The following is a 20650-nucleotide window of genomic DNA, read 5'->3' on the forward strand; positions in this document are numbered from 1 at the left end:
TTTGGAATAGAGTGGGAAGTGGAGTGTTTGTTTTCCTTGCTGCTTAGGAATCACTCTGATCCCTCTTCCCTTTTTATCTTCTCCAGGTGGGAAGTTCTGTATGTAAAGAAGTATTATTAATTCCTGATAATTCAGGCCGAGAATCCTCAGAACTGCTTCTGGGTGAGTGAAAGAGGACCTGTTTGGCCAGGAAGAATGGTTGAAACAAATCCAAGTCAATCTGTTCAGCCAGATAAGAATATTCAGCTCAACGAGTCCAGGATTCTTGTTTTTTATATGCTATAGTTTTTATTTTATTGTACTATACTGTACGTTTATTTTATGCTTTGCCTTAATCACTTTGTGCCATATATAAGCCCTTTGAGTCCCTTCGGGGAGATGGAGGTGGGGTATAAGAATAAAATTATTATTTTATTATGACACAGCAAACAAGATAGATATGCTGGATTTCATATCACAAAATCACAAGTTGAACACTTCCCAAGTGTCTAGGACTGTGTGATGTATTATTATTATTATTATTATTATTATTATTATTATTATTATTATTATATTATTATTATGACACAGCAAACAAGATAGATATGCTGGATTTCATATCAGAAAATCACAAGTCGAACACTTCCCAAGTGTCTAGGACTGTGTGATGTATTATTATTATTATTATTTTATTATGACACAGCAAACAAGATAGATTTGCTGGATTTCATATCACAAAATCACAAGTCGACTACTTCCCAAGTGTTTAGGACTGTGTGATGTATTTTCGGATTATTATTATTATTATTATTTTATTATGTCACAGCAAACAAGATATATATGCTGGATTTCATATCACAAAATCACAAGTCGAACACTTCCCAAGTGTCTAGGACTGTGTGATGTATTTTCGGATGATGTGCGCAGATCCCAGCAGGGTGGCCTTTTGCAGTTGGCAAATCGTAATTTTGTCAATGCCTGTTGTTTCCAAATGCCGGCTGAGATCTTTTGGCACGGCACCCAGTGTGCCCATCACCACCGGGACCACCTGCACTGGTTTCTGCCAGAGTCTTTGAAGTTCAATCTGGAGGTCCTGATAGTGGCTGAGTTTTTCCTGTTGTTTTTCGTCAATCCGACTGTCACCTGGGATGGCAACATCAATGATCCAAACCTTTTTCTTTTCCACAACTGTGAGGTCTGGTGTGTTGTGTTCCAGAACTTTGTCAGTCTGTTTTAAGGTTTGTTTTCATCATGTTTCTATAATAATAATAATAATAATAATATTATTATTATTATTATAGAAACATGATGAAAACAAACCTTTAAATGTTCAAGAGTTTTGGGTGTAGATGGGCTGCATCGCCCTAAGCCAGCAAAGGCAGTATATGGATGCTAGGAGGTGTACTCCCACCACAAATGTAGACAATGGCAGGGTTTCTATCCAATTTTTCCTGCCAGACGGCCTGCCTTCTTCATCTATGTCCTGATCTGTGCCTTTCCTTTGCTTCCCAGTCTCTGCTTTGCAGGATCAAGCCACTGCCTTGGGTTTGCCGGTGGGGATCCTCTCGGCCAGAACGGCTGCAAGGAACCTGGAGAAGATCTCTGCGGAGTCTGGTCAGGCCACGCTGCTGAAAGGAGAGCCAAGAGTAAGGAGCGGTAATGTAGTATGTTGGGCAATTTCAAAAAGGGAAAAAGCATCTCAAAAGGAGCAACAGCAGCAGCAGCAGCAGTTTAGCAGATCAGAACCTTCTTCAGTAGAGCAAAATGAGCTCCAGCAATTACACAAGTTACAAAGGCTCCACTGAAAGAACAGCAATGCTATATAGTAAAGTAAGGGCCTGAGCCCGCGGTGGTGCAGTGGGTTAAACCACTGATCTTCTGAACTTGCTGACCGAAAAGTTGATGGTTCGAATTCAGGGAGCGGGGTAAGCTCCCGCTGTCAGCTCCAGCTTCTGCTCACCTAGCAGTTCAAAAACATGAAAATGTGAGTAGATCAATAGGTCTGGTGGGAAGGTAACAGCTCTCCATGTAGTCATGCCAATTGCCACATGACCTTGGAGGTGTCTGCGGACAATGCCGGCTCTTCGGCTTAGAAATGGAGATGAGCACCAACCCCCAGAGTCAGACACAACTGGACTTAACGTCATGGGAAAACTTTTACCTAAAGTTAAGGCCTAGCTATCGATCTCTCTGGAAACATCTTGTCTCTCTCCATGCTCACAAGAGAAGAACAAAATGGAAGACTCGGGCCCATTCTACACTGCGATATAAAATCCAGATTATCTGCTTTGAACTGGATTATATGCAGATGACACCTAATTAGGAGGGAGAGCTCATACTCCAGAGGACAGGATCAGAATTCAAAATGACTTTTAACAGATTACAGACTAGAGTGCCCAAAACTTAAAATGAATTTCAACAAGGACAAATGAAAGATACTACACTTAGGCAGAAAAAAAAAAATGAAAGGCAGAGCATTAATTGACAAAACGTGTTTCTTGCAGTGAGTTAAATAATAATAATAATAATAAATTTATTTTTATACCCCGCCCCATCTCCCCGAAGGGACTCAGGGCGTCTTACATGGGGCCTAGCCTGATAAAACAAATATCAGCAACACAACTATAAAACAGTTATACCAGTAAAACATCTATATCAATAAAACAATTGTTAAAATTGACAAGAAGCATACAAGAAACATACAATATTAAAACAGGAGACTAATTCATAGAATCCAAAATAATATTTCTGTCGATAGTCCTTAACCACACTGTTCTCTTTTGCAACTATAGGAAAAGTTGTCTTGCCTGCTGAACACTTTGAAGGATCTGGCCTCCCAGAATGCTTTCAGCCCATCATTGTTTGCTCAAGAAATGTGGAAAATGCAGGTCAGGCCTTAAAGAAAGAAACCAGCTCCGCAAGTGCTCCTCATTTGCTGTGTCATACTATGTCTTTGCGTCAATAATAATGGCAGCAACTATCTTTGCAAGATTCATGCTCTTACTGCAAACCCAATGTGCTTTGTCCTCAGAGCCCACTCACCCTGGACATGGCATGGCACCTCCACAGAGAAGGCCTCTTGAGCCTGGACGAGCTGCTGGAAAAGTAAATCCGGACTTTGCACATTGTGTGTGTTTTCATCTTGACATATAATTTGACAGGATTTTACCTGCAACCGTTTGGGTTTGGGAGACGAAGATAGAATCTCAGAGTTGGAAGAGATTTCCAAGACTCCTCAGTCCTACCCCCTTCTACCAGGCTGGAAGACACAATCAAAGCCCTCCCGACAGATGGCCATCCAGCTCCAGCTTAAAAACCTCCAGAGAAGAAGACTCCATCACAGATATTCCACTGTCAAACAGCTCTGACTATGATATTAATAATATAGTATATTGTATATACATATATAATATATTATATGATAATAATATTATGATGTAATACAATATAATAATACACTATTATAATTGTATATTATATATTACATGTAATATTACTAATAATATTGCAGTATAGGGGTATAGTACAATATACAGAAGAGTCTTACTTATCCAACACTTGCTTATACAACGTTCTGGATTATCCAACGCATTTTTGTAGTCAGTGTTTTTAATATATCGTGATATTTTGGTGCTAAATTCATAAATACAGTAATTACTACATAGCATTACTGCATATTGAACTACTTTTTCTGCCAAATTTGTTGTTTAACATGATGTTTTGGTGCTTCATTTGTAAAATCATAACCTAATTTGATGTTGAATAGGCTTTTCCTTAATGCCTCCTTATTATCCAACATATTCGCTTATTCAACATTCTGCCTGCCCGTTTATGTTGGATAAGTGAGACTCTACTGTGTGTATATATATATATATATATATATGTCTATAAATTTGCATTAAAATGTCAATTTCCCCTCTTAAAGGTGTATACTGGGACAGCTTTGTATCAATAATAGATAAGCGAGACTCTACTGTATATACATATAGTATTGATAATATTATAATGTAATACAATATCATTACTAATAAAAAAACAATATAATATAATTATATATTACATGTAATATTGCTAATAATATTGCAGTATAGGGGTATAGTACAATATAATAATATATAATGCTTATATTGTTTTATGCTAATAATATAATATATTGTATACATATAGTATTGATAATATTATAATGTAATACAATAATAATAATACACTATTATAATTGTATATTATAGATTACATGTAATATTGCTAATATTGCAGTATAGTGGTATGGTTCAATATAGTAATATATAATGCTAATATTGTGCTATGCTAATAATATAATATATTGTATGTACATATAAATTGTGAGCTGCCTTGAGTCCCCTTCGGGGTGAGAAGGACAGGATATAAATGTCGCAAATAAATAAATAATTGCCTTTTGGGGCTACAGAATCCTTCTGTTTAGGGGATACTGGGACATTTAGTTGAAAACGCAATTTACAAAAGAGAGTTTAGGTCAACTGCAGTGTTGTGTGTCTTCCTAGTAATCCAGACACGTCTGCGTTGGTGGATTGGCTGTGCCGTGGTCTTTGCCTTTTGTGCAGCGAAACAGAAAGCTCTTCCTTGGACTCAGAGCACCTGGGGAGCCTCCTGACAGGTAACATCAGGAGCCGAAAGCAACCCTGACCTTTGGGACACCCAGCCTTGGGGAGGAAGGTGGTAGCTTTGTCCATTGATGGTAGCTTTGCCCTTTGTCTTTAGGCCTGGCATCTGTCTTCCTTCGTCACGGATTTCCGAAGACGTCTGAGCCAGGAAAGAAGTCGCCAAGGCTGTCCAAAGTAAGGATGGAATGGGATGAATGAGGACCATTAATGCTTGTAAACACAGGCTTTCCTACCACTGTAGCAATGACTATGAATAGAATAAGGGCCTGTGAAGCAGGTTTTGGGTTCTGTCATTGAATTATTTCATTATTATTATTATTATTATTGACACAACGACGTTGTATGACACAGCAAACAAGATAGATATGCTGGGTTTCGTTTCACAAAATCACAAGTCGAACACTTCCCATGTGTCTAGGACTGTGTGATGTATTTTCGGATGATGCGAAAATATTAAATTAATAATAATAATAATTATTATTATTATTATTATTATCATCAGCATCATCATCTGAATTAATCTGTGAATTTTAATCTGCATTTCATCAGCGGATTTTAACTTGTATTTTAACTCTTGTTATATGTGTTTTGATGGAGTTTTATCTCTTGTTTTTATGTTGTTATACCCCACCTCAAGCTGTAGGGAGAGGCGGGTAATTCATTTATTATTATTATTATTATTATTATTATTATTATTATTATTATTATTATTATTATTCCTACTACTACTACATGGGTTAAAAATTCATTATTATTATTATTATTATCATCATCAGCATCATCATCTGAATTAATCTGTGAATTTTAATCTGCATTTCATCAGCGGATTTTAACTTGTATTTTAACTCTTGTTATATGTGTTTTGATAGAGTTTTATCTCTTGTTTTTATGTTGTTATACCCCACCTCAAACTGTAGGGAGAGGCGGGTAATTCATTTATTATTATTATTATTATTATTATTATTATTATTATTATTATTATTCCTACTACTACTACTACATGGGTTAAAAATTCATCATTATTATTTTTATTATTACTACTACTATTATTATCAGCTGAATTAATCTGTGAATTTTAATCTGCATTAAATTAGCTGATTTTAAGTTGTATTTTAACTCTTGTTATATGTGTTTTGATAGTGTTTTATCTCTTGTTTTAATGATAATGTACCCCACCTCGAACCGTAGGGAGAGGCGGGTAATGAATTCATTATTATTATTATTATTATTATTATTATTATCATCATCATCATTTGAATTAATCTGTGAATTTTAATCTGCATTTCATTAGCAGATTTTAACTTGTATTTTAACTCTTGTTATATGTGTTTTGATAGAGTTTTATCTCTTGTTTTTATGTTGTTATACTCCACCTCAAGCTGTAGGGAGAGGCGGGTAATTCATTTATTATTATTATTATTATTATTATTATTATTATTATTATTATTATTATATTATTCCTACTACTACTATGGGTTAAAAATTCATCATTATTATTTTTATTATTACTACTACTATTATTATCAGCTGAATTAATCTGTGAATTTTAATCTGCATTAAATTAGCTGATTTTAAGTTGTATTTTAACTCTTGTTATATGTGTTTTGATAGTGTTTTATCTCTTGTTTTAATGATAATGTACCCCACCTCGAACCGTAGGGAGAGGCGGGTAATGAATTCATTATTATTATTATTATTATCATCATCATTATTTGAATTAATCTGTGAATTTTAATCTGCATTTCATTAGCAGATTTTAACTTGTATTTTAACTCTTGTTGTATGTGTTTTGATAGAGTTTTATCTCTTGTTTTTATGTTGTTGTACCCCACCTCAAGCTGTAGGGAGAGGCGGGTAATTCATTTATTATTATTATTACTACTACTATTATTATTATCATCTGAATTAATCTGTGAATTTTAACTTGCATTTCATTAGCAGATTTTAACTTATATTTTAATTTTTCTTATCTGTGTTTTGATAGTGTTTTATCTCATGTTTTAATGATAATGTACCCCCCCTGAAGCCGTAGAGAGAGGCGGTTAATAAATTCATTATTATTATTATTATCATCATCATCATCATCATCTGAATTAATCTGTGACTTTTAATCTGTATTTCATTGGTGGATTTCAACTTGCATTTCATTAGCAGATTTTAACTTATATTTTAATTTTTGTTATATGTGTTTTGATAGAGTTTTATCTCTTGTTTTAATGACGTTGCGCCCCACCTCAAGCCATGGAGAGAGGCGGTTAATAAATTCATTATTATTATTATTATTATTATTTGAATTAATCTGTGAATTTTAATCTGCATTTCATTAGCAGATTTTAACCCTTGTTGTATGTGTTTTGATAGTGTTTTATCTCTTGTTTTAATGATGATGTATCCAGCCTCGAGCCATAGGGAGGATCTGTTAAGTTAATGGCTGGCAGAGCAATGTGGCCTGTCATTCACTCGGAATGGCTTCAAAGTTAATGTCTGCCTTTTGTCTTCACAGATTTACTGTGCTGTCCTTGGGAGGATGCTGGCATGTAAGTTCTTTGGCATGGAAAGCAATTGCATTGGGATCTCAATTATAGTGGAGTTTGCTGACTGTGTATATAATTGTCGTGCTGTGTACATAATTAGCTTTTCAATTGCAACTATGTTTGTAGAGTAGAATTTAGGAGATGGAGCTGTAACACGGAGCGGGAGTAGTAGATCAGAGAAATGTTGTTTTGGATTACATCAACAACAATATGTCGTTATTATTATTATTATTATTGACACAAAGACACAGTATGACACAGCAAACGAGACCTATATGCTGGATTTCGTTATCACCAAATCACAACTTGAACACTTCCCAAGTGTTTAGGACTGTGTTTTTGTTGTTATTATTATTATTATTTGAAACATTTAATTTTGTGTGTTTTTTAAAAATTTGATACCACTGTATGCTTGTTTTATATCTGTGAGCCGCCCCGAGTCCCTCTGGGGAGATGGTGGTGGGGTATAAAAATAAAGTTGTTGTTGTTGTTGTTATTATTATTATTTATTTGAAACACAACAAGATGAGGCCACAGCAGACACTCTGCTGGCAGTTGTATTGGATCACACGTCGGACACTTCCCAAGTTTCTAGGGCTGTGTGATGACGTATTATTATTATTATTATTATCATTATTATTATTATTATTATTATTATTATTATTATTATTATTATTTACCCGTCTCTCCAGGCAGGACACAACATAGTCAAATACATCTATAAAATTGCATATTAAAACATAGTTTTATATATATATAGTATCAGAAGTGACTTGAGAAACTGCAAGTCGCTTCTGGTGTGAGAGAATTGGCTGTCTGCAAGGACGTTGCCCAGAGGATGCCTGGATGTTTGATGTTTTTACCATCATTGTGGGGGTTACTCTGGATTACAACAACAACACATTATTATTATTATTATTATTATTATTATTATTATTTTATGACACAGCAAACAAGATAGATATGCTGGATTTCGTACTGTGTCATTATTATTATTATTATTATTATTATTATTATTATTATTACTATTTTACCTGTCTCTCCTTTCGGCTCCAGGCAGGACACAGCATTGTCAAATACATCTATAAAATTATATATTAAAACATAGTAATATATATTATTATTATTTCGTGTCAGGAGCGACTTGAGAAACAGCAAGTCGCTTCTGGTGAGAGAGAATTGGCCGTCTGCAAGGACGTTGCCCAGAGGACGCCTAGATGTTTGATGTTTTTACCATCGTTGTGGGGGCTTCTCTGGATTACAACAATCCTGGATTACATCATCATCATAATCATCATCATTGTTGTTGTTGTTATTATTATTTATTTACCTGTCCTTTCGGCTCCAGGCAAGACACAGCATAATCAAATAGATATATAAAATTGCATATTAAAACATAGTAATTATACAGTAGAGTCTCACTTATCCAACACTCGCTTATCCAACATTCTGGATTATCCAACGCATTTTTGTAGTCAATGTTTTCAATATATCGTGATATTTTGGTGCTAAATTCGTAAATACAGTAATTACTATGTAGCATTACTGCGTATTGAACTACTTTTTCTGTCAAATGTGTTGTATAACATGATGTTCTGGTGCTTAATTTGTAAAATCATAACCTAATTTGATGTTTAATAGGCTTTTTCTTAATCTCTCCTTATTATCCAACATATTCACTTATCCAACGTTCTGTCGGCCCGTTTACGTTGGATAAGTGAGACTCTACTGTATTATTATTTCGTGTCAGGAGCGACTTGAGAAACAGCAAGTCGCTTCTGGTGAGAGAGAATTGGCTGTCTGCAAGGACGTTGCCCAGGGGACATTGCCCAGATGTTTTGGTGTTTTTACCATCCTGTGGGAGGCTTCTCTCATGTCCCCACACGGGGAGCTGGAGCTGACAGAGGGAGCTCATCTGCATCCTCTCTGGACTCGAATGAGCAACCTTCAGGTTAGCAGTCCTGCCGGCACAAGGGTTTAACCCATTGCGCCACTGGGTGCTCCAGTAAAATATATAAAAACATACATATTAAAATACCTGATACAAAAGTTATGAAAACTCTTAGAATCTACTTCCAGCCGTAGTTTTTCTCATGCGCTGCCATGTGGAAGCCTTCCTTGGAGATGGTGCCCCAGTGACATCTGGAGCATCCCTATCAGGACATGCTTTCCGTGTTGCTTAAATGGCACATCCCAAAGTGGTTCAAGGTCGGGGTTAATGCCTTCCCTGCCTCTGCCTTAATGGTTCCTTTTCCCTCCTTCTCATAATGAGGTCAGATTTTTAAAAGGATGAGCATCATTTTGCGACTGAATGCATATTTCCCCATTGGATTGTTTAACCTTTAAATATATAATGTTTATTTATTTTCGTTCATTCAAATATACATGCATTGCAAGTGTTTGCTGCATACAGTGCAATACTTTCATCTATTGGCCTTTCATAATCATTTCTCAGACAATATATTTTCAATAATTGTTTGTTTGTTTTGTGTTTTAGGGCTGCTTGATTCTGTGGCCAAAGAGAAGCAGGAAGGCTCTTCTTCCCTGAAGGCTGCAAAAAGCTGGTGAGCATCTCTACCTCACAACCTCTGAGGATGCCTGCCATAGATGTGGGTGAAACGTCAGGAGAGAATGCTTCTGGAACATGGCCATACAGCCCGGAAAACACACAACAAACCTGTGATCCTGGACATGAAAACCTTCAACAACACATATCTCCTTTTTCCGGAGAGATGTGTTGATGAAATGGGTTGCTGTGAGTTCTCCAGAAGCATTCTCTCCTGATGTTTTGCCCACATCTATGAATGGTGCAGCAGGCCAGCTTGATTAGCACTGAATAGCCTTGCAGCTTCAAAGCCTGGTTGCATCCTGCCTGGGGGAATCCTTTGCTGGGAGATGTTAGCTGGCCCTATTATTATTATTATTATTATTATTATTATTATTATTATTATTATTGACACAACGACGTTGTATGACATAGCAAACAAGATAGATATGCTGGATTTCGTATCACAAATTCACAAGTCAAACACTTTCCAAGCGTTTAGGACTTATTATTATTATTATTATTATTATTATTATTATTATTATTATTACAACATTTCTACCCCGCCCTTCTCACCCCTTAAGCAGGACTCAGGGCGGTTTACAAATATAAAACATATGTATAAAAAATTCCAGTTGCAATTCATTACAATTTAAATTAATTACATTAAAACATTCATAAAAATATACATTCAAGACACATTGAGTCCGATCTGCGTCTGTCATTATGTCTTAAAACATTATAATTATAATTGATGTTGCTTCTATCGCTCAAAAGCCTGATCCCACAACCAAGTTTTCACTTTTTTAAAAAAAAGATAGGAGGGAGGGTGCCTGTTGGATTTCATTTGGGAGGTTTCCTATGATTGTTTCCTATCTGGAATAACACCAACAAACCTCTGAGGATGCCTGCCAAAGATGTGGGCGAAACGTCAGGAGAGAATGCTTCTGCAATATGGTCATACAGTCTGGAAAACTCACAGCAACCCAGTGATTTTGGCCATGAAAGGCTTTGACAACACAATGGGATGAAATGATGAGCTGTATCAAAGCATTGTGCCAAACGATACCATAATGGTTCCAAATAAAGTTTTCTGTTGTGTTTGACATTTGCAATAAAGGGAAACCAATCACTATTAACATCCTGGAGTCCATTGTCTCCTCCGAAACGCTAATTTCTCCATAAATGTGATTTCTGCCCACCAGTTGCTTGTATCGATACTTTATGCCAAGCCTTCCATTGTTGACCCTTCAGCAATTTCAGAGATTGGGCATAAAGTAAACAGGAATCAGTTTAGCATGCCATCACTCAAAATGGCCGATGGGACTTCTATGCGCACGCGCACAGGACTCCCATCAGCCATATTTAAATATATTTATATATTTATGATATTTATCATATATATATATATATATATATATATATACAATTTAAAATAAATGTTTAGATATATATAGAGATATAGATATATATTTAAAGTGCCTATGACTCTCTCCCTTTGAAAACCCAGTGATAGAAAAAAAAACCAAGCCAAATCCCTTCTGCGCATGTGCAAAAAAACCCGGCTAGCAAAAATAAGGCCCGCTTCAGGGTAGCCAATGGGAGAGCGGCCCGTCCTTTAGCGCATGCGCTTTTGCTCTGAAGGCGGGCGGAGGAGCCGGAAAGCGCCTTCTCAGCCTGCTCTCATTCGGGTCCTCTCGGAGGCCGCTTCCGGTCCGCTGTCTTTTCCGGCCCGGGCTGGGTCTGAGGTGATGTCGCGCCGGGCTTTGAGGCGTCTGAGGGGGGGACAGGCCCGGTCCAATGCAGTACGTAGATTACGCCTTGGCGTCGGGCGCAGGCGAGGGGGGGCGCTGTGTGGAGTCCTTGGCAGCACCCCCGTTTTGCTCCGGTCACAGTGTTTGTCCAAATTGTCCTGGCGCCGGCAATGGAGGCCCTGAGTGCAGCGCATGCACACAACGGCACAGGACTGGCATGCCATCGCCTAAAATGGCCGATGGGGCTTCTTTGTCCTGGCGCCGGCAATGGAGGCCCTGAGTGCAGCGCATGCACAGGACTGGCATGCCATCACTCAAAATGGCCGATGGGACTTCTATGCGCACGCGCACAGGACTCCCATCAGCCATTTTGGCTGTTTTTGTGCAGGCATAGCCTCCAGCCACCCACCACGTGGAACAGCCAGCCAGGAGGTGATAGGGCCCGGCTGACTGATCGTAGCAGAGCAGCTTCTATCTTGCTGTTAAAACCATCTCACTTGTGCCTGCCTGCCCAGTCAGTGCCCACCTTCAGGTCAGTCAGCAGCAGCAGCAATGCAATGCATACAGTCATGATAAAAAAAAATTGTTTTTGAATATTTTTAATTGATGTTTTTTAATTTACAATTAAAAATAAAAGAAAAAACATGGAATTCGTGGTGGGGGAGGGGGGATTGGGTGAGGGGGAGAGGATCGGTATATTCCATTGGATCTTCGGTTCAATGAGTCTAGTCTCTTTGTGGAGCAAGTTGCTGGATGTAGAGGAGTAGTTGTTTTATTTTATTAGGGGGCAGATTGTGCCCCCCTTTTATGTTGCCTGGGTTGGCTATTTCTTATTTCAGTTATGGAGTTCCTTCAATCTGTGTCTGTCCTTTTCTTATATATTCCTGTTTCTTTGATTGGTTTTCCATTATGCTTCTTCATCAGGAAAGTCAGTCTGTCCATGTTCTTTATTTCCCATATCTTTGATTACCATTTTTTAAATGTTCCCTAACTGGCTGCTCTCCTCATCGCCACCATCCTGATTTACCTTGATTCAGACCGCTCCACATGGAGCTGGAGCTAATAGAGGGAGCTCATCCGTGCTCTCCCCAGGTTGGATTCGAACGGGCAAGTCATCAGTCCTGCTGGCACACTGTGCTATTGGGGGCTCCCACCTTCCCTATGATTAGTAGGTTAAAGAGCTGGGTCTGTTTAGCCTGCAGAAGAGAAGGTTGAGAGGAGACATGATCACCATGTTTAAATATCTAAAACAGGGGTCCCCAAACTAAGGCCCGGGGGCCAGATGCGGCCCTCCAAGGTCATTTACCTGGCCCCCACCCTCATTTATAATATAATATTTTTATATCAGTTTTAATAATATAATATATTGTATATACATATGATATTGATAATAATATTATCATTTTATACAATATAATACTAATAATAATACCATATAATAATATTAATTATATGTTATATATTACATATAATGTTACATATAGTGGTATAGTTCAATATAGTAATATATAATGCTAATATTGTGCTATGCTAATAATATAATATATTGTATGTACATAGAGCTGCTCTGAGTTCCCTTCAGGGTGAGAAGGGTGGGATATAAATGTAGTAAATAAATGTAGTAAATGAATAAATAAATAATTTTGGACTTCGGCTTGCCCAAAGTCTGAAATGACTTGAAGACACACAACAACAATAATCCTAATTAACCTGACTATCTCATTGGCCAGAAGCAGGCCCACACTTCCTATTGAAATCCTGACAGGTTTATGTTGGTTAAATTTATTTTCATTTTTAAATATTGTATTGGTCTTTCATTGTTATTGTTATTGTTTTGCACTACAAATAAGATATGTGCAGTGTGCATAGGAATTTGTTCGTTTTTTTTTTTTCAAATGATAATTCGGCCCCTCAACAGTCTGAAGGATCGTGGACCGGCCCTCTGCTTTAAAAGTTTGAGGACCCCTGATCTAAAAGGAGCAGGCTTGTTTTCTGCTGCCTTGGAGACTAGGACTCAATGGAGCAGTGGGTTCAAATTACAGAAAACATTAGGAAGAACTTACTGACTGTAAGAGCTGTTCAGCAGTGGAACTCACTGCCTCATAGTTCAGTAGAAGCTTCTCCTTTTAAGGTTTTTAAATAGAGGCTGGATGGCCATCTTTTGGGGGTGCTTTGATTGTGCTTTTCCTGTATGGCAGGGTTTGGGACTGGATGTCCCATATGATTCTATGATTAGCTGACTGGTTATTTCTGACCTCATCCTGAGTAATCCAGTTTATGTGGGTTGGGTGTCTCCATTAAACTGTTTTGGTCTATGAAAGGATGAACTAACTGGATTTCCTTTGTAATGATTTCATTTGGATGATTTCATTTGAGCAGAGCTACCTAAAGTGGGAGCCCTGATGGCGCAGTGTGTTAATGTGCTGAGCTGCTGAACTTGCGGACCAAAAGGTCCCAGGTTCAAATCCCGGGAGCGGAATGAGCGCCCACTGTTAGCCCCAGCTTCTGCCAACCTAGCAGTTTGAAAACACGCAAGTGTGAGTAGATCAATAGGTACCGCTCCAGCGGGAAGGTAACGGCGCTCCATGCAGTCATGCCGGCCACATGACCTTGGAGGTGTCTATGGACAACACCGGCTCTTCGGCTTAGAAATGGAGATGAGCACCAACCCCAAGAGTCGGTCACGTCAAGGGAAAACCTTTACCTTTACCTACCAAAAGTTCTGTGTTCATGCTAGGTGAAAGATTCTGTAAATTGTACGGAAGGTAACCTTGCCCAACTTTCATGATGGGCCTGAGGTTATTATGGAACTTTTCTCTATTGGATAGAAGGAATAATAAGCAGATATTGGCAAAATATTTAAGAGACATTTATTTATGGTAATTTCTTTATGACTGATCTACAAACCATCAGCTTTTTTTCCTTGTCAGAAGCGACTTGAGAACATACTGCAAGTTGCTTCTGGTGTCAGAGAATTGGCCATCTACAGAGATGTTGCCCAGGCGATGCCCAGATGTGTTACCATCCTACTGGGAGACTTCTCTCATGTCCCTACAAGCTAGAGCTGACGGACAGGAGCTCACCCTGTCTTGCAGATTCGAACTGGCAACCTTTAGGTCGGCAACCCAACCTTCAGTTCAACAGTTCAGCTGGCACAAGAGTTTAACCCGTTGTGCCACCATACCTCCTATCTTCAGGCCTTGGAAAGTTTCCAGGAAAAATAATGAGTACAGTAGAGTCTCACTTATCCAAGCTAATCCTTGGATAAGCGAATATCTTGGATAATAAGGAGGGATTAAGGAAAAGCCTATTAAACATCGAATTAGGTTATGATTTTACAAATTAAGCACCAAAACATCATGTTATACAACAAATTTGACAGAAAAAGTAGTTCAAAACGTAGTAATGTTATGTTGTAATTACTGTACTTACAAATTTAGCACCAAAATATCATGATATATTGAAAACATTGACTACAAAAATGGCTTGGATAATCCAGAGGCTTGGATAAGCGAGGCTTGGATAAGTGAGACTCTACTGTAATACTAAATGATAACATGAATCTGTCTAGAGGAGAGTGACTGAAATGATCAAGGCTTTGGAGAATAATCCCTATGAGGAGCAGTTTAAAGATCTGGGCATGTTTTGCATGTAGATGAGAAGGTTGAGAGGAGACTTGATGGCCATGTATAATAATGTGAGAGGAAGTCATAGGGAGGATGGACCAAGCTTGTTGCCTTCTGCCTTGGAGACTAGAACTTGGAAGAATGGCTTCAAACAAATAACCCACATTACGTGCTTTGAACTGGGATATATGGCAGTAAGGACTCAGACAATCCAGTTCAAAGCAGGTAATGTGGGTTATCCTGCCTTGATATCCTGAGTTATAGAGCTGTGTGGAAGGGCCCAAATTCTTTCTCCTTTCTCTGCCAAATAATGCTGGAAAGTGTCCAGAGGAGGGCCACATCTAAGGCAGGCATCCTCAGAGGTTGTGAGGTGTGTTGGAAACTAGGCAAGTGGGGTTTGTATATCTTTGTTGAGAGGTGTTAGCTGGCCCTGATTGTTTCATGTTTGGAATTCCCCTGTTTTTGAGTGTTCTTTTTTACTGTCCTTTTTTTTACTGTCCTTTTTTTAACTATTTATTTATTTATTTATTTCCCATACTTCTGTCCCGCCCTTCTCACCCGAAGAGGACTCAGGGTGGCCTCACAACTGGCAACAATTCAATGGCCGACATACAAATTCCAATAATATAATGACAATTAAACTCAAACATTAAAACAAAAACTACTAAAAACAACAATTACAACCACATAAGTTCAAAATCATAGTCCAGAATCAGTCCAGTGGTCAATACTTAAAAAGTCCTCAATTATTGCACTGCTAGGAATAATGCTCAATAACCATAACCATGTCTAGCAAGGCTATTCTATGCTAATCAAAGTGATCAACTGCAGTTATTCACACTTGGCCTTCATATTATCCAACATTTTTGCTTATCCAATGCTCTGCTGGCCCGTTCATGTGGTTTGGTGTGTGTGGGGGGGGGCACCAAAATTTCTATTTGCTTACACTTGAAAATTATCTTGGGCCGGCTCTGGGGGGGGAGTCCCGGGGCCAGGCGCTGCCGGAGGAAGAGGCCGATGGAGGACGAGGAGGAAGGAAGGAGCGCCGGGCGGAGGCGGAGGAGGAAAGGGCAGGAGCTCAGCAACCCCTTCGAACTGGTCAGGGCCTCACGCCTACTGTTTACTACTATTAATATTATTATTATTCTTTTATGTGTATCAATTGGTGGCATCAATAAGAGTCTAGTGTCCCGGCATCATCATCATAGCATAGGCCTGGGCCAACTTGGGCCCTCCAGGTGTTTTGGACTACAACTCCCACAATTCCTAACAGCCGGTAGGCTGTTAGGAATTGTGGGAGTTGAAGTCCAAAACACCTGGAGGGCCCAAGTTGGCCCAGGCCTGTCTTAAGCGATCCTTTTGCTGTTTTAGCAGCAAATTGACAGAAAAAGCAGTTCAATACACGGTAACGTTATCTAGTAATTACCGTATTTACAATCTAGCAATGTATTGAAGACGTTGACTACAAAAACATTGACTACTACCCTGTTTCCCCTAAAATAAGACATCACCAGAAAATAAGACCTAGTGGAGGTTTTGCTGAATTGCTAAATATAAGGCCTCCCCCAAAAGTAAGACCTAGCAAAGTTTTTGTTCAGAAGCATGCCCGCCGAACAGAACACTAGAGCATGCAGGATCAGTAAATGTACATACCATAAAGTGCTGTACATGGAAATATTGGTAGTAACAAGAAATTCTTGATAGGATTCACAGTTTGTCTGGTTATGCTGTTTTATGATGACAACTACTGTACAGTATATAATAAATGTTCATTTTTTTGTTCAACAATAAATGTGAATTCTTCTTCATGGAAAAATAAGACATCCCCTGAAAATAAGACCTAGAACATCTTTGGGAGAAAAAATTAATATAAGATACTGTCTTATTTTCGGGGAAACACGGTAAAAGGCAAACTGCATTGCATAATAGAGAACTATTATTTGGTGCAATAATAGGTATGAAAGATGTGTAACAGACTAATGGAACGGCCCGGGCTAAGCCTATGGTTCCCGTGATTTACCCTAATGTATGGAGTTAAATGTTTTAATTGCATTTTAATATTTTATTTTATTTAAATGGCTGTTTTTGTACTCTATTTTTTTGCCTCTGCTTTATTTATACAAGTACAGTTTATGCTTTAATGTCAGAAAAAGGTTGAGAAACCAGTCCTATGGGCTGAGCTGGACTAATTTTGTTTAATTTCTATAGATAACCAATGAAGAAATAGAGGATGATCTCACATCCAAAGAGGAGAAAGATGATTCCAGGCTGAAGGAGGAAAGTGACCGAAAGAACGAAGAGAGTCTGGAAAATGACCAGCAAAAAGGAGGAGCAGAGACCAAACAACTGGACCAAACGGTAAATGCCCCAGGATGCTGTGTTTGATGTCATTTAATAGATTTGTTTAATCATTTTATTGCTTTTAACTACTGTATATATTTAAAAATATTTTGTTTATTTCTATTTTAATATTTATTATGTGTTAGATGTTGATTCACATGTTGTTACAGCTTTTAGTGCTGGCCACTTTGATATGATAGAGAAAAAGTAGGGTAAAATAGAATAATAATAATAATAATAATAATAATAATAATAATAATAATAATAATGACGTATAATTGTGTGATAAGGTACTAAATGCCCCAGGATTTAAATACCACTTAAAAATGTGTAGTGCTCCTAGTCTGAGCCAAAAAATGAAGTACTAAGATTTCTGACCTTGTAAATGTTAATTTAAATATATAAATATAATATATATACATTTTAAATTATATATATATAAAACCAGTGTGTGTGTGTATATATATATATATATAATTTTTATGATAAATATTGTATATAAATTGTGTGGTAACTGGCCGGGACGGATCCTGCAAGGACATTGGCACCTAATGGTCAGCAACACCTGAGAAATAACACAACTTGGGCAAATGCCGTTGCATGCAATGAATTACCGTATTGACTCGATCCAAAAGACCTCTTTTCTTGTTAATTAGTTGCATAATTCTGGTGAAAGAAAACAGAGGGTAATTTCCACATTAAGGTTTGTTTTCTCTCATGATACCTGATTATTTGTTGTATAGCACTGACCATTTCAGAAATAGTTAGTTTTCTAAAGTAGAGCAAATCTACATGCGCATGAAAACCTGGGCTCACCATGAGTTGATTCCTGGCTGCTTTCATGAACTTCTTGTACTTCTGATAAATATACCAGATTAAACAGGCAAAGTCAGGGTATACTCCAAAGCTTTCTGGGAACTCCGGAGTATCCCACAACTTCAGGGCAGTATAGACAGCTGGATTGAATCTCATTTGGACCAGCCTGATGTTCAGATGGGACACTGACACCATAACTTTTGCCTGTGCTTATTAGAGTTAGAAAAAGGGGAGGGATTATTCTTGCAGATGGCAACAGCTCTATCAACAGAGAAACCCACATGACCAGAAAGAAGATGGGAAGCTTAGCCCTGACCTTCCTGGTTGTGTAGGCACATTTTGCTGATGTCAGAATTGGGCACCTGTGACAGCAATGAGCATGCATGGAACTCTGCAATTGGTTGGGGTGGGTGACATAGAAGGGGAGGTGATGGTCCAGCAAGGCCAGTGTGGTCTCAGCGGTTCAAATAGTCTGAAAGAGAATAAGGCTGAAATAACAGCTAGGATAAGGGAGAGGCGAATGACTGAAGTTTGTCTAACTACTCCGAACTCCAAAGTCAAAAGTGATCCCCTTCTCATATACACCAAGTATGCTTATGAAGAGAGTGGCAGAAATTTGTTTTGTACTCATTCTTTCACACATGTGCAACTTTAACATTTCTGATTTGATGTTACTGTAGTGCGATTTCTGAAAATAACAGAGTTTCCCCCCATTTTCTTTTACTACATGATCCTAGCCAATCATGCAGGTCATATTGCTGCTGCTGTTGTTTTTAACTTTTTTTATACCTTGCTTTTATCCTCAGGGGAACTTAAGGTGGCTAACAATTCCATGCTTTAGTCAAGTTTTAAAAAGTGCAATACAAAAGTTTTAAAAAACTCAATTTAATAGTAGGTAAAGGTAAAGGTTTCCCCTGACGTTAAGTCCAGTCATGACCGACTCTGGGGGTTGGTGCTCATCTCCATTTCTAAGCCGAAGAGCCGTTATTGTCCTTAGACACCTCCAAGGTCATGTGGCCAGCATGACTGCATGGAGCGCCGTTACCTTCCCGCCAGAGCAGTGCCTATTGATCTACTCACATTGGCATGTTTTTGAACTGCTAGGTTGGCAGAAGCTAGAGCAACAGCGGGTGCTCACTCCGCTCCCCGGATTTGAACCTGGGACCTTTTGGACCGCAAGTTCAGCAGCTCAGCGCTTTTACACATTGAGCCACCGGAGGCACCGGAGTACATTTTGTTAAAAACAGATTAAAACATAATACACTTAATGATGCTCCATGCAGTCATGCTGGCCACATGATCTTGGAGGCATCTACAGACAATGCCAGCTCTTTGGCTTAGAAATGGAGATGAGCACCAACCCCCAGAGTCGGACACGGCTAGATTTAATATCAGGGGACTTTTACCTTTACCTTTTACACTTAAAATAGCTTTTAAAACTCACTCCCCCCCCCCCACACACACACACACATACAATCCCAACCACAACCTCCCCAAAGCCTGCTGATATTGCAATAACATAACTGGGACAGGCAATCTTTTTAAGCTATGAGTACGTCTATGCAATAGTGTACACATTGCCTTGCCACAGAGGTTGTTATAATGCACATATAGCTGAATAATGGATGACAAAATGGGAATGGTAGTACATTTGATAGTACAGTGAGGCCACGTTACCTCTCCTCACTTCTCTTAACATTTTCTGCTGTCTCTCTTCCTACACAAAATAAATATAAGAGGGATGCAAAAATATTCAATATTGCTTCATTGTTTAAGTTCTGGATGATGATACACTTTTCAAAAGAAGTAAGAATGCTTTTTACTAGCTTTAAGTTGCTCTCTGAAACACATTTTATAAAGAAAATGTTATTTACCTGAAGTTCTATGCTATTCTATGCTATGGTATTCAGGCCCCAAAGGAAATCCTACAGAAAATCCTAAATCACTGGGTCCAGTGCAAGGCAACGAGGACTCCGTTCCCCTTTCTCCAACTTAGTCATAGAATTAGAAGGGCCCCCAAAGGTCATCTAGCCCAGCTCAGGATCTCCAAGCATCCCCAAATGTGTCGGACTACAGTTCCCATCTCCTGATATTGACACTCCCATCTCCGAGGGATTATTATTATTATATTCATTTATAACCTGTCATAGAATCATAGAATAGTAGAGTTGAAAGAGACCTCATGGGCCATCTAGTCCAACCCCCCGCTAAGACGCAGGAAATCTCATTCAAAGCACCCCCGACAGATGGCCATCCAGCCTCTGCTTAAAAGCCTCCAAAGAAGGAGCCTCCACCACAGTCCTTCTCCTACTAATGAAGCTATTGCCTCTGAAGGATTATTATTATTATTATTATTATTATTATTATTATTATTATTATTATATTCATGTATATCCTAGCCTTTTCCTAATAA

At 38.3% G+C, this 20650-nt stretch overlaps 2 protein-coding genes across 2 annotated transcripts in view; both read left to right on the plus strand.

Annotated features, from left to right (window-relative positions):
* Positions 1-162, plus strand: part of LOC134294722 (Fanconi anemia group A protein-like) — a 17932-nt gene extending 17770 nt beyond the window's left edge. The window contains exon 11 of the mRNA XM_062966346.1: positions 87-162. The gene's annotated coding sequence lies outside the window, so the exon portion shown is untranslated. The remainder of the gene's footprint in view (positions 1-86) is intronic.
* Positions 74-17521, plus strand: LOC134294723 (Fanconi anemia group A protein-like). The gene is made up of 9 exons (XM_062966349.1): positions 74-162; positions 1492-1625; positions 2772-2867; positions 3011-3084; positions 4503-4615; positions 4720-4796; positions 7126-7159; positions 9654-9720; positions 17290-17521. Coding segments are annotated over exons 3-9 (381 nt in total). The 5' UTR covers positions 74-162; positions 1492-1625; positions 2772-2852; the 3' UTR covers positions 17291-17521.
* Positions 17522-20650: the final 3129 nt, after the last annotated feature.

This window comes from Anolis carolinensis, unplaced genomic scaffold (genome assembly GCF_035594765.1).
Source record: "Anolis carolinensis isolate JA03-04 unplaced genomic scaffold, rAnoCar3.1.pri scaffold_19, whole genome shotgun sequence".
Taxonomy (NCBI): domain Eukaryota; kingdom Metazoa; phylum Chordata; class Lepidosauria; order Squamata; family Dactyloidae; genus Anolis; species Anolis carolinensis.

What these genes read in the sequence shown, in the direction of transcription:
- LOC134294723 (XM_062966349.1), top strand. An exon ending in CTGGACGAGCTGCTGGAAAA is followed by an intron (nt 3,085 to 4,502) that starts GTAAATCCGGAC and finishes GTGTCTTCCTAG; the next exon opens with TAATCCAGACACGTCTGCGT. An exon ending in CCTGGGGAGCCTCCTGACAG is followed by an intron (nt 4,616 to 4,719) that starts GTAACATCAGGA and finishes CTTTGTCTTTAG; the next exon opens with GCCTGGCATCTGTCTTCCTT.